The sequence below is a fragment of the Lampris incognitus genome, chromosome 3 (genome assembly GCF_029633865.1).
Source record: "Lampris incognitus isolate fLamInc1 chromosome 3, fLamInc1.hap2, whole genome shotgun sequence".
Lineage (NCBI taxonomy): Eukaryota > Metazoa > Chordata > Actinopteri > Lampriformes > Lampridae > Lampris > Lampris incognitus.
The window spans coordinates 54,781,047-54,793,351 of record NC_079213.1 but is presented as its reverse complement, the minus strand read 5'-3'; the positions used below and the strand labels follow the sequence as shown (position 1 = coordinate 54,793,351).

Below are 12,305 nucleotides of genomic sequence, written 5' to 3'. Positions count from 1 at the left end.
CCTGCCGCCCAGAGGAGGAAATCTGCAAAAATATGAAACCAGACAGACTTTGAAAAGGTTAATAATCCAAATATTATTTTAAAATCTGTGTGATGACTCATATGAGCTTTATAGTTTGGCACATCATGACTTCATGATGTACAAGAGGAAGGAGGACACTGGACAGATCCAACTCTCATAAGACAACTTCAGACAACTCTAAGATGTGTTTTATGGGATTTGCGTTTTATTAGATGGTTAAAAGCATAGAAACAACGGGGATCGCTGGCTCGAATACCCGTGTTACCTCCGGCTTGGTCCGGCGTCCCTACAGACACAGTTGACCGTGTCTCCGGATGAGAAGCCGGATGTGGGTATGCGTCCTGGTTGGTGCAATAGCGCCTCCTCTGGTCAGTTGGGGCGTCTGTTCGGGGGCGGGGCAAACTGGGGGGAATAGCGTGATCCTCCCCCGTGCTATGTTCCCCTGGTGAAACTCCTCACTGTCAGGTGAAAAGAAGCGGCTGATGACTCCACATGTATCAGAGGAGACATGTGGTAGTCTGCAGCCCTCCCCGGATCAGCAGAGGGGGTGGAGCAAAGACGGGGACGGCTCGGACGAGTTGGGTAGTTAGCCAAGTACAAATGGGGAGAAAAAGGGGGAAACATCCAAAAAAAAGCATATAAAGAATCACAGAGTGACATGACCGCAAGAGCAAGTTACGCACCTTACGCCAGGTCGGCACTGCACGAGGTAAGTAGTCCCGTACGTTGTGTTACCTCACACTACACATTTAACTCACCCCTTCTGCCAGGCCGAAGCCTGCAGTGTCTGTGCTCACACTGTACGCTTCGTCTGGCACGCCACGACGTGGGTGCGCACACTGCACATTACCACGGAAACCTCCCACAATTCCAATACACTTCCATTCAATCAATATGGCCGCATGCTCCAACATGCTGTTTTGTTGTTGGTTTTGTTTTTGGCTTTTTCCCCTTTTTCTCCACAATTGTCCTTGGCCAGTTACCCCACTCTTCCTGTCGCTGCTCCACCCCCTCTGCAGATCCGGGGAGGGCTGCACATGCCTCCTCCCACACATGTGGAGTCATCAGCCGCTTCTTTCACCTGACAGTGAGGAGTTTCACCAGGGGGACGTAGTGCATGGGAGGATCACACTATTCCCCCCAGTTCCCCTCCTCCCCAAACAGTCGCCCCGACCGACCAGAGGAGGCGCTGGTGCAGTGACCAGGACACATACCCACATCCGGCTTCCCACCCGCAGACACGGCCAATTGTGTCTGCAGGGACGCCCGACCAAGCTGGAGGTAATGGGGGGATTCGAACTGACGATCCCCATGTTCGTAGGCAACAGAATAGACCACCACACCACCCGTATGCCCCCGACAGTTTTATTTTACATTTTAAGACATGTCTGCGAAGAAGGCTGATGAGCTACTGTTTACATTGTAAAACCAGTTGTGACCGCCAGACCGGGGTTAAAGTCGGCCTCAACTCGTACAATGTAAAACCAGTCGTGACCGCCAGACGGGAGTTAAAGTCGGCCTCAACATGTACAATGTACAACCAGTCGTGACCGCCAGACCGGAGTTAAAGTCGGCCTCAACATGTACAATGTAAAACCAGCCGTGACCACCAAACCGGGGTTAAAGTCGGCCTCAATTCGTACAATGTAAAACCAGTCGTGACAGCCAAACCGGGGTTAAAGTCGGCCTCAACTCATTCAATGTAAAACCAGTCGTGACCGCCAAACCGGGGTTAAAGTCGGGCTCAACTCGTACAATGTATAACCAGTCGTGACCGCCAAAACCGGGGTTGAAGTCGGGCTCAACTCATACAATGTAAAACCAGTTGTGACCGCCAAACCGGAGTTAAAGTCGGGCTCAACTTGTACAGGGTCTGCCCAGTATTAGACTGCTAAGTGGGCAAAAGCTCGTGAAGTAAATGATTAATCCCTGTAGGGAACAGGGATTAATCAATTAATACAACAGGATTGCAAGGTAGTATAATGTCAGCAACAGGATGGTAAGGTAGTGTAATGTGAGCTGAGCAACTGGATGGTAAGGTAGTATAATGTGAGCAACTGGATGGTAAGGTAGTATAATGTGAGCAACAGGATTGTAAGGTAGTATAATGTGAACAACAGGATTGTAAGGTAGTATAATGTGAGCAACTGGATGGTAAGGTAGTATAATGTGAGCAACAGGATTGTAAGGTAGTATAATGTGAGCAACAGGATTGTAAGGTAGTATAATGTGAGCAACAGGATTGTAAGGTAGTATAATGTGAGCAACAGGATTGTAAGGTAGTATAATGTGAGCAACTGGATGGTAAGGTAGTATAATGTGAGCTGAGCAACTGGATGGTAAGGTAGTATAATGTGAGCAACTGGATGGTAAGGTAGTATAATGTGAGCAACAGGATTGTAAGGTAGTATAATGTGAGCAACAGGATTGTAAGGTAGTATAATGTGAGCAACAGGATTGTAAGGTAGTATAATGTGAGCAACAGGATGGTAAGACAGTATAATGTAAGTAATAGGATTGTAAGGTAGTATAATGTTAGCAACAGGATTGTAAGGTAGTATAATGTGAGCAACAGGATTGTAAGGTAATATACTTTGGGTCTTTTGCACAAATTGTAAAATGGCACCTAATTCCAAATTAAACTGCACACCAGCCAACCAACCCAACTCAACCAACCACAACCACCAACCAACCAACCCACCAACCAACAAACCTCAACCACCAACCAACCAACCAACCTCAACCACCAACCAGCTAGCCTACCAACCTCAACCACCAACCACCCAACCAACCTCAACCACCAACCAACCGACCCACCCACCCACCAACCAACTAACCTCAACCAACCCACCAACCCACCTCAATCAACCAACCCAACTCAACCAACCTCAACCACCAACCAACCAACCAACCTCAGCTCCCAACCAACCCACCTCAACCACCAACCAACCAACCCAACTCAACCAACCTCAACCACAAACCAACCTCAACCACCAACCAACCTCAACCACCAACCAACCAACCAACCAACCAACCTCAACTACCAACCAACCCAACTCAACCAACCTCAACCACCAACCAACCAACCAACCATCCAACCTCAACTACAAACCAACCAACCAATCAACCTCAACCATCAACCAACCCATCCACCAACCTCAACCAACCAACCAACCAACCAACCAACCAACCAACTAACCTCAACCAACCCAACAATCAACCAACCAACCAACCAACCAACCAACCAACCCAACTCAACCAACCTCAACCACCAACCAACCAACTTCAACCACCAACCAACCAACCAACCAACCTAAACCACCAGGCAACCAACCCAAGCAACCAACCTCAACCACCAACCAACCCACCTCAACCAACATCAACCACCAACCAACCAACCTCAACCACCAACCCAACTCAACCAACCACCAACCAACCAACTCAACCAACCTCAACCACCAAAACCAACCTCAACCACCCCATCAACCATCCAACTTCAACCACCAACCAACCAACCAACCAACCAACCTCAACCACCAACCAACCAACCAATCTCAACCACCAACCAACCTACAAACCAACCAACCTCAACCACCAACCAACCCAACCAACCTCAACCACCAACCAACCAACCCACCTCAACCACCAACCAACCAACCCACCTCAACCACCAACCAACCCAACTCAACCAACCTCAACCACCAACCAAGCACCCCAACTCAACCAACCAACCAACCAACCAACCAACCAAGCAACCTCAACCAACCAAGCAACCTCAACCACCAACCAAGCAACCTCAACCAACCAAGCAACCTCAACCACCAACCAACCAACCAACCAACCACCAACTCAACTCAAACAACCTCAACCACCAACCAACCTCAACCACCAACTAACAAACCAAACAACCTCAACCACCAACCAACTAGCCTACCAACCTCAACCACCAACCAACCAACCAACCAACCAACCAACCTCAACCCAACCAACCTCAACCAACTAACCTCAACCACCAACCAACCAACCAGACTTTTTTATATTGTGGTTTCATGCACTTTTGTGCAACAGTGCTTCACATACTACATTAGAATTAAAGGGCTAAAAAAGGTCTAAAAAATAAACTAAGTAAAATATAAGGATTCAGCATCTCCAAAATAACCAATAGTTGCTACCCTACAACAGCTCAAATCCTAGTCATCACAACAACAGACCTCTTGGAAGGCTCATCGGTTCACCTCGGAGTCTTTACTGCTTCAGCAGTAAGTGATGAAGAGGGTCTGGGGCACTGGTCATAATGGCCAGCTGCTCAGCTAGCCTCCTTTCCTCCATCACTGTTTTCAGTTTGTTTGGGTCTACTGACTAAAGGACTGAGCTAGCCTTTGTGATAATCTTGTTCAGTCTCTGGGTACCACCTACACTGATGTTCCCTTCTCTAGCACAGAATCAAACTGAAAATACAAACCATAGAGCATGTATAAACTTTTACTATATAAATCAAAGCACCTGAGCATCCCAAGGGAAAACCTCCTATCTTTCCTACATATGGACAATCTTTCCTACGTATGATTTTGGATGATTAGAAAATCATTCAAAATAAAAACAACAAAGGAAACAGACAACATTATTTCATTCTATATCTAGGCTCATATACGTACCTTTACAAGAGGTAATTTTGCTTGTATTAACTTGTCAATATTGAGAACTGGCAAAAAGCTTAAGCTTTTTACTGACTCTTACATGTCAACTGCCCCTGGCATTCTCTGAGAGCCTGTGCACTTAAAAAAAGGTGGACATGTACAGGCCATAATGTTGCTTTACAGTCAAAACTCACCTTGGAAGACGTGGTTGCGGCCAAATTTGGGGATGTCTGGATGATGTGCTATAAAGTCCTCCAGGAAACTGGTGAGCTGGTAGCCTTGGCGTAGTGTCATGTGGCAGCCCACCAGGTACTGGTGGACCACACGCAGGTGGAAGTCATAGCTGAACGAGTGCACATGCATCAGGTCCCGAACCTTATCACATTCCTCAGTAAAAAGCATGGAAAGCTGGAGAAAAGGGGCACATATCCATTACTCATGGAAAACACACACACACACACACACACACACACCTGAGAAACAATTTCTCTCGGTGAGCAGAGGAACCAAATCAAAGTGTAAGAACTTTCCCGACGGTAATTTTAATCTCTATGCAGTCTTACAAACATAATCTGTCTAGGAAAATCCTGTCTACCAAAACACTCACTCTGAATTATTATTTATCTAACAGCAAACTTGCTGTGTGTTTGAAGAGGGAAAAAAACGCTACTGCTTCAGCGGTTTCTAACTTGGTCTGTCTGGTATCCAACGATATGTGCTGCACACTTACAGTGCCTCCTGCTCACTTCCTCCCGCTGCTGCTGAGAGATAGCGCCGGCTGGAAGACGCCGTTTTGTAAGCCACTATGGTATCAGTCAACTTCATAACTGTGTCGTGCTGAATTACAGCCAACATCGAAGGCAGACTTACTAAAGCATTAATGGAAAATGGAAAATGGAAATGGCGGCAGTGAGAGACTAGAGCAGTCTTTACTCACACCCCAATAAGAGGAGTTTGGGGAACGCTAAATACTACTTTCACAGCTACTTTATCCTGACCATTTGCATGGACCACCAGCAAATAGGTCTTATTTAAGGAAAAAGAAGCATCTATCTATCTATCTATCTATCTATCTATCTATCTATCTATCTATCTATCTATCTATCAATAGATCTATCGATATTTCCTTTGAATAACAATAATTAATGGAATATTAATATTATTAATCAACATTAATTACAATTAATCAACTATATTAATTATTAATAAGATATATCAATTAATCAATATTCAATTAATAATATTAATTATATATATTAATTAACATTAATTATTAATACAATTTTAATAATAAATTATTTATCATTATAAATTATGATCATAATTTATAATAATCATAAATAAAAATACATATTTATAATGATCATCATTTATAATGACCACCATTAATCACAATTTTTGAACCTCTGAATTTAAATTATTTATAGGTAACATTTTATTATTACGACGTTAATGTTACGAAAGACCATTTCATTTACTTTGTACCTTCCTTACACAGGGTTAGTGTGGCTACGTCTAATAAGAGCATGCAACTGAGACATGTAACGCAGTTTGATGACAGGACAAACGTCCTGACAGATGAATCCATCTTTGACTATTTTGTTGGCTCTCCATGATACCTGGTTGAGTACCGCTGGGCTATCGTTTGATACGTTACCATTTGAATCCAGTTTAGTAAATTATGTTGTGGTCTGTGCATTTGGCTTTGACACACAGCAGGAGTTTGTGGTCAAAATAAACTACGTGTTAATTTGCATTATTGTATTTTAACGAGTTAAAGGGAAAATTCTGTGCAAATAATCTGCACGTCCAGTAAGTACTGATCGTCTGTCCAGGCCTTTCAAAGTATAATTTCTTTGGTGCGAATAATTTTGACAGTGACCGTCTTCTGCATTGCCTACATGTACTAGCATGCAATGTCGAGAGTATCCCAGTGGTGGAGATTAGACTTGTGGTTCTTTCATCACCTGTCAATGTCAATGGAAGACGGAAATGAGCCAGTTTACTGTAGCGAGCTACAATGATAAGAGACAATATTGAATATTAGCAAGTGTTGTCTACATTACAGAGATGCCATCACTATGAGTAATTCATAGAAATGAGGTTGAAAATCGGTGAAATTTCCATTTAGGATGTTATAATTAATTACACGCAACAACACCTTGAAGTTCACACCTTTGATACACACACATATACAAGTCATTCACATCCAAATCAAAATAATCAGGAGAGGACATCATCATTGGCACTGGAGGCGGAAACCAGAGCTGAACTTCCTGGCAGAGGGGGGTGGATATTAAGCACGTTCCAGGCAGGTAAGTAAGTTTTCTCTTGACCTTGGTGTGACCGCTGATCTGACCTCTGACTATGAATGTAGTTAACTATTCTGACACTGAAGATCTCTGGTCGAAAAAAACAAAACAAAACAGAAAAGACTTCTCGACTATCTGGGTCCACTGTGGCAACCAGGGGGATGAAGTGGCTAGCAGCGTAAAATGACCACACCAGAGTTCATGGTCCATGGCTGGACCAGTGGAACAGGTTTCATCTGTGAGGTCTTTAAGGTAGCCAAGTCGGGTGCAGACAGGTGTTTTCTGTCTTCAATGGGAACTGTCAGACAACGTGTCCCATGAGGCAGCAGAACTGTGCCTGCCTCTCCTGCTCAGAGTCAGTCATGAGCAACTGTACCACTCATCATGTGGACCAATGAATCCCCATGATATTCACCGTGGCAGTCACCAGAGGGCAATATGAAAGGAGAGACAGCAGAGATTTCAATAGAGATTAAGACTTAACATGAATTGGTCCAGGCAGAGTCGCGGTCCGTTGCCTACCAACCGTTGCCTACCAACATGGGGATCGCTGGTTCGAATCCCCGTGTTACTTTTGGCTTGATCAGGCATCCCTACAGACACAATTGGCTGTGTCTTTGGGTGGGAAGCCAAATGTGGGTATGTGTCCTGGTCACTGCACTAGCGCCTTCTCTGGTCGGTTGGGGCGCCTGTTCAGGGGGTAGGGGGAACTGAGGAGAATAGCGTGATCCTCCCACGCGCTACATCCCCCTGGTGAAACTCCTCACTGTCGGGTGAAAAGAAGTGGCTGGCGACTCCACGTGTATCGGAGGAGACGTGGTAGTCTGCAGCCCCCCCCCCCCCCCAGATCAGCAGAGGGGGTGGAGCAGAGACCGAGATGGCTTGAAAGAGTGGGGTAATTGGCGAAGTACAATTGGGAGGGGAAAAAAAGGGGGGAAAAAAGAGGTAACTTGAATTAAATCAGACATAACAAAACAGTTTTTTTTTATTAAAAAGGCAGGCTAATAGCTTTCCCTAAACCCAATACCTACTTACCTTGCTAGCTAGCTACTGTAGCTTTTCAGTAGTGCGAATGAAAAATTAACAGGTTCCTCTTTATTCAAAGTAAATTTAACCAAGATCTGGAGTGGCTCCTCTTTTGTGACAGATTGTTGTATGAACTAAATGTCTGGCCAACCACTGCAGTCAATCTGACAGACTTGGAGGCTGGTAGGACATGTTGCTACCTTATAAGCTGTTCCACGAGCCAGCCTCCTGACAGGCTGGAACATATCATCAGCTGGGTATCAGCTGTCTAGAGGCTGGTAAAGTCGTGTTGGTACCTTACAAGCTGTTCCATGAGCCAGCCTCCTAACAGGCTGGAACATATTATTAGCCGTCTCAGAGGCAGTTAATTCATGTTGCCACCTATGACTAATCTATGAAGCAGCAACATGACTTACCAGCCTCTGGGACAGTTAATAATATTACTCAGCCTGCCAGGGGGCTGGCTCTGCTAGGTACCAATCAGGGGGCTGGCTCTGCTAGGTAACAACATGACTTACCAGCCTCTGAGACAGTTAATAATATTACCCAGCCTGTCAGGGGGCTGGCTCTGCTAGGTAACAACATGACTTACCAGCCTCCGGGACAGTTAATAATATTACCCAGCCTGTCAGGGGGCTGGCTCTGCTAGGTAACAACACGACTTACCAGCCTCTGGGACAGTTAATAATATTACCCAGCCTGTCAGGGGGCTGGCTCTGCTAGGTAACAACATGACTTACCAGCCTCTGGGACAGTTAATAATATTACCCAGCCTGTCAGGGGGCTGGCTCTGCTAGGTAACATGACTTACCAGCCTCTGGGACAGTTAATAATATTACCCAGCCTGTCAGGGGGCTGGCTCTGCTAGGTAACAACATGACTTACCAGCCTCTGAGACAGTTAATAATATTACCCAGCCTGTCAGGGGGCTGGCTCTGCTAGGTACCAACATGACTTACCAGCCTCTGGCTAGCTAGTTATATTTACAAGCCTTTCAGCAGGCTTATTCATGAAGAGCCACCCATTAAGTTTTCATTCACAGTGACAAAAAAGACAACTCGTCATCAAAACTATCTACAGAAGCTAGCTGGCAGGCTAAGTAGCTAGCGTTGGGCTTTATACAAGTTTTAGACTAATGATACTGCACAGAAAATTTTATCTTATTTAAGCCTGTCTTAAAAATAATCTGCAAAAGGGTTCGTCATGCCTGATTTAATTAAATGCAAGTCTTTTTTTTCTTTTTTTTGGATTCCCCCCCCCCTTTTTCTCCCCAATTGTATCCGGCCAATTACCCCACTCTTCCAAGCCATCCCGGTCTCTGCTCCACCCCCTCTGCTGATCTGGGGAGGGCTTCAGACTACCAAATGCCTCCTCCCATACATGTGGAGTAACTAGCCGCTTCTTTTCACCTGACAGTGAGGCGTTTCACCAGGGGGACGTAGCACGTGGGAGGATCACGCTATTTCACCCAGTTCCCCCTCCTCCCCTCCTAACAGGCACCCCGTTCGAACAGAGGAGGCAGTAGCGCAGTGACCAGGACACATACCCACGGCCGCCCGACCAAGCTGGAGGTAACACGGCAATTTGAACCAGCGACCCGCGTGTTGATAGGCAACGGAACAGACCATCACACCACCCAGATGCCTTGAAATTTAAGTCTTACCCTCTACTGAAATCTCTGCTGTGTCTCCTTTCAAATCCCCCTCTGATAGATGCTGCTGTAGATCATGTTGCAGCTCACTGGTCACATGACGAGTGGTGCAGCTGCGTGTGATTGGCTCTGAGTAGGAGAGGCGGGCATAACGGGGCATGGTAGCTCTGCCTCACAGCGAGGCGCTGCCTGACAGTTCCCATTGAAGGAAAAAAGACAAACACATGAGGAGCGTCAGGTAGGGACACCAGAGGGGGGCAGCAAGCCGGTACGTAGCGGCTTACATAGCTTCTCTTCCCCCAAAAACTCTCCTGGATGTGCCGAACAAGCTCTTCTCTCTTCTCCTTCCATACAGTTTACCTTTTTATTGAGTTTCTGTCTGACTCAAAAACGGCTCAACAAATATTCAACATAAGAAGACTGTTCTTCACTGGACTCATTAGTTAAAATCAGTCAGCCTTGATCACAAGAAGCATGTGAGGTGAGAACTGACAGGAGTCTTGATCACTGACTTCATCAAGGAAGCGAAGCTTACAAACAGCAGTTTGACAGGAAAAAGATCAGCCACGTTACGAGAGCCTGAAAAGGTACGTCACATCCTAGTTAACTACATAATGTTTTTTTATTTTTATTTTCCCACTTTTTCTCCCCAATTGTATTTGGCCAATTACCCCACTCTTCCGAGCCATCCCGGTTTCTGCTCCACCCCCTCTGCCGATCCGGGGAGGGCTGCAGACTACCACATGCCTCCTCCCATACATGTGGAGTCGCCAGCCGCTTCTTTTCACCTGACAGTGAGGAGTTTCACCAGGGGGACGCAGCGTGTGGGAGGATCACGCTATTCCCCTCAGTTTCCCCTCCCCCCACGAACACGCGCCCCGACCGACCAGAGGAGGCGCTAGTGCAGCAACCAGGACACATGCTCGCATCCGGCTTCCCACCTGCAGACACGGCCAATTGTGTCTGTAGGGACGCCCAACCAAGCTGGATGTAACACAGAGATTTGAACCGGGGATCCCCGTGTTGGTAGGCAACGGAGTAGACCGCCACGCTACCTGGGTGCCCTTATATGTTTATTTTTATGTGTAAGTGTAGATGTTTACGCTAAGGGCTGTGTTTACTTGGGTGGAGGGTTTAACATGATTATAATGGTAAATCCTATTAAAATAAATTACTTGTTCCTCTCTTAAAACAAAGAAATAACTAAAAAAAAAAAAAAAAAACAGAACCGGTCTCGTTTCTTACCCTAGCTGCCTAAGAGTAGTAATCTCAGAGACCCAACCTATCATACAGCAGGTTTGCGTGCCAGTTTTGGGAGCATTGAGGATTCTCTCAGCGAGACATACAGTGGATATAAAAAGTATACACACTACTGTTAAAATGGCAGGTTTTTGTGATGTAAAAAAATGAAACCAAGATCAATCATGTCAGAACTTTTCCCACTCTTAATGTGAAATTGCAACCTATAAAAAAAAAATAATACATATATATATATATATATATATATATATATATATATATAATAAAAATATATAATATAAAAAAAATCAAAACATTTTTGGTGGGGAGGGGGGGGGGTGGAAGAAAAATACAAAACTTACAATAAACTGGTTGCATAAGTGTGCGCACCCTTTTATAATCACGGACGTGGCTGTGTTCAGAATTAACCGATCTCCTTCTTCTTCTTTTTCCTCTGTATTATTGGCGAATTGCAACCAGATGGAGCACTATCGCCACCTACTGTTGCATTAAAGAGTCCCTAATTTTTTATCTTTTCCACTAATCCAGTATCCTTGAGAAAAGTGAAGATATATTTAAGGACATCATTCCTAGTGAAAATTGATTTCAGGTTCATGTGCCTAATTCCTTTTGGTCGCAATGTAGTTTTTAGTATGATTCTCTCTTTTGCATATTGAGAATTAACCAATCACACTCAAACTCATATTAAATATTAGTTAGTGTACACCTGCCATCAGTTAGAGTGACTGTGATTAACCCCAGATAAGGTCAGCTGTTCCTGTAGGATTTTCTTGACGTCTTCTTGGTTGCATCCAATTGCAAAAGCCGTGGTCCACAAAGAGCTTACAAAGCATGCACAGGATCTCGTTGTTGAAAGGCATGGATCAGAAGAGGGGTACAAACGAATTTACAAGGCATCAGATATACCATGCAACACAGTGAAGTCAATCAACTGGAGAAAATATGGCACATCAGTGACGTTACCAAGAACAGGGCGTCCCTCCAGGAGAAGACGGGGAGAAAACTGGTCAGGGAGGCTGCCAGGAGGCCTACAGCAACATTAAAGGAGCTGCAGGAGTTTCTGGCAAGAGCTGGTTGCTCCCTACATGTGACAACAATCTCCCGTATTCTTCATAGGTCTGGGCTACGGGGTAGGGTGGCAAGACTGAGAAGCCTTTTCACACGAAAACAAACATCCAACCCAGCTACATTTTACAAAAACTTGTATCCAATCTCGTCTGTGAATGTTCTCATTCATCCAGGTCATAGTTATCCAAAGGAGTTGAATCAAGTGCAACTGGACTTGGTATATATCCGTGAAGACGTTTCACCTCTCATCCAAGAGGCTTCCTCAGTTCGCGACGGGTGTTGGTAAACATCGGGACACTAAGAGCCATGGACATCTATAGCTCTGACGAC

General features: G+C 45.1%; 1 protein-coding gene across 1 annotated transcript in view; it reads right to left on the bottom strand.

Annotated features, from left to right (window-relative positions):
* The window catches only part of LOC130109761 (KICSTOR complex protein SZT2), a 223,277-nt gene that overhangs the window by 12,982 nt on the left and 197,990 nt on the right, over positions 1-12,305 (bottom strand). Inside the window, exon 19 of the mRNA XM_056276744.1 lies at positions 4,853-5,066. Coding sequence (XP_056132719.1) covers positions 4,853-5,066 — 214 coding nt within the window. The remainder of the gene's footprint in view (positions 1-4,852; positions 5,067-12,305) is intronic.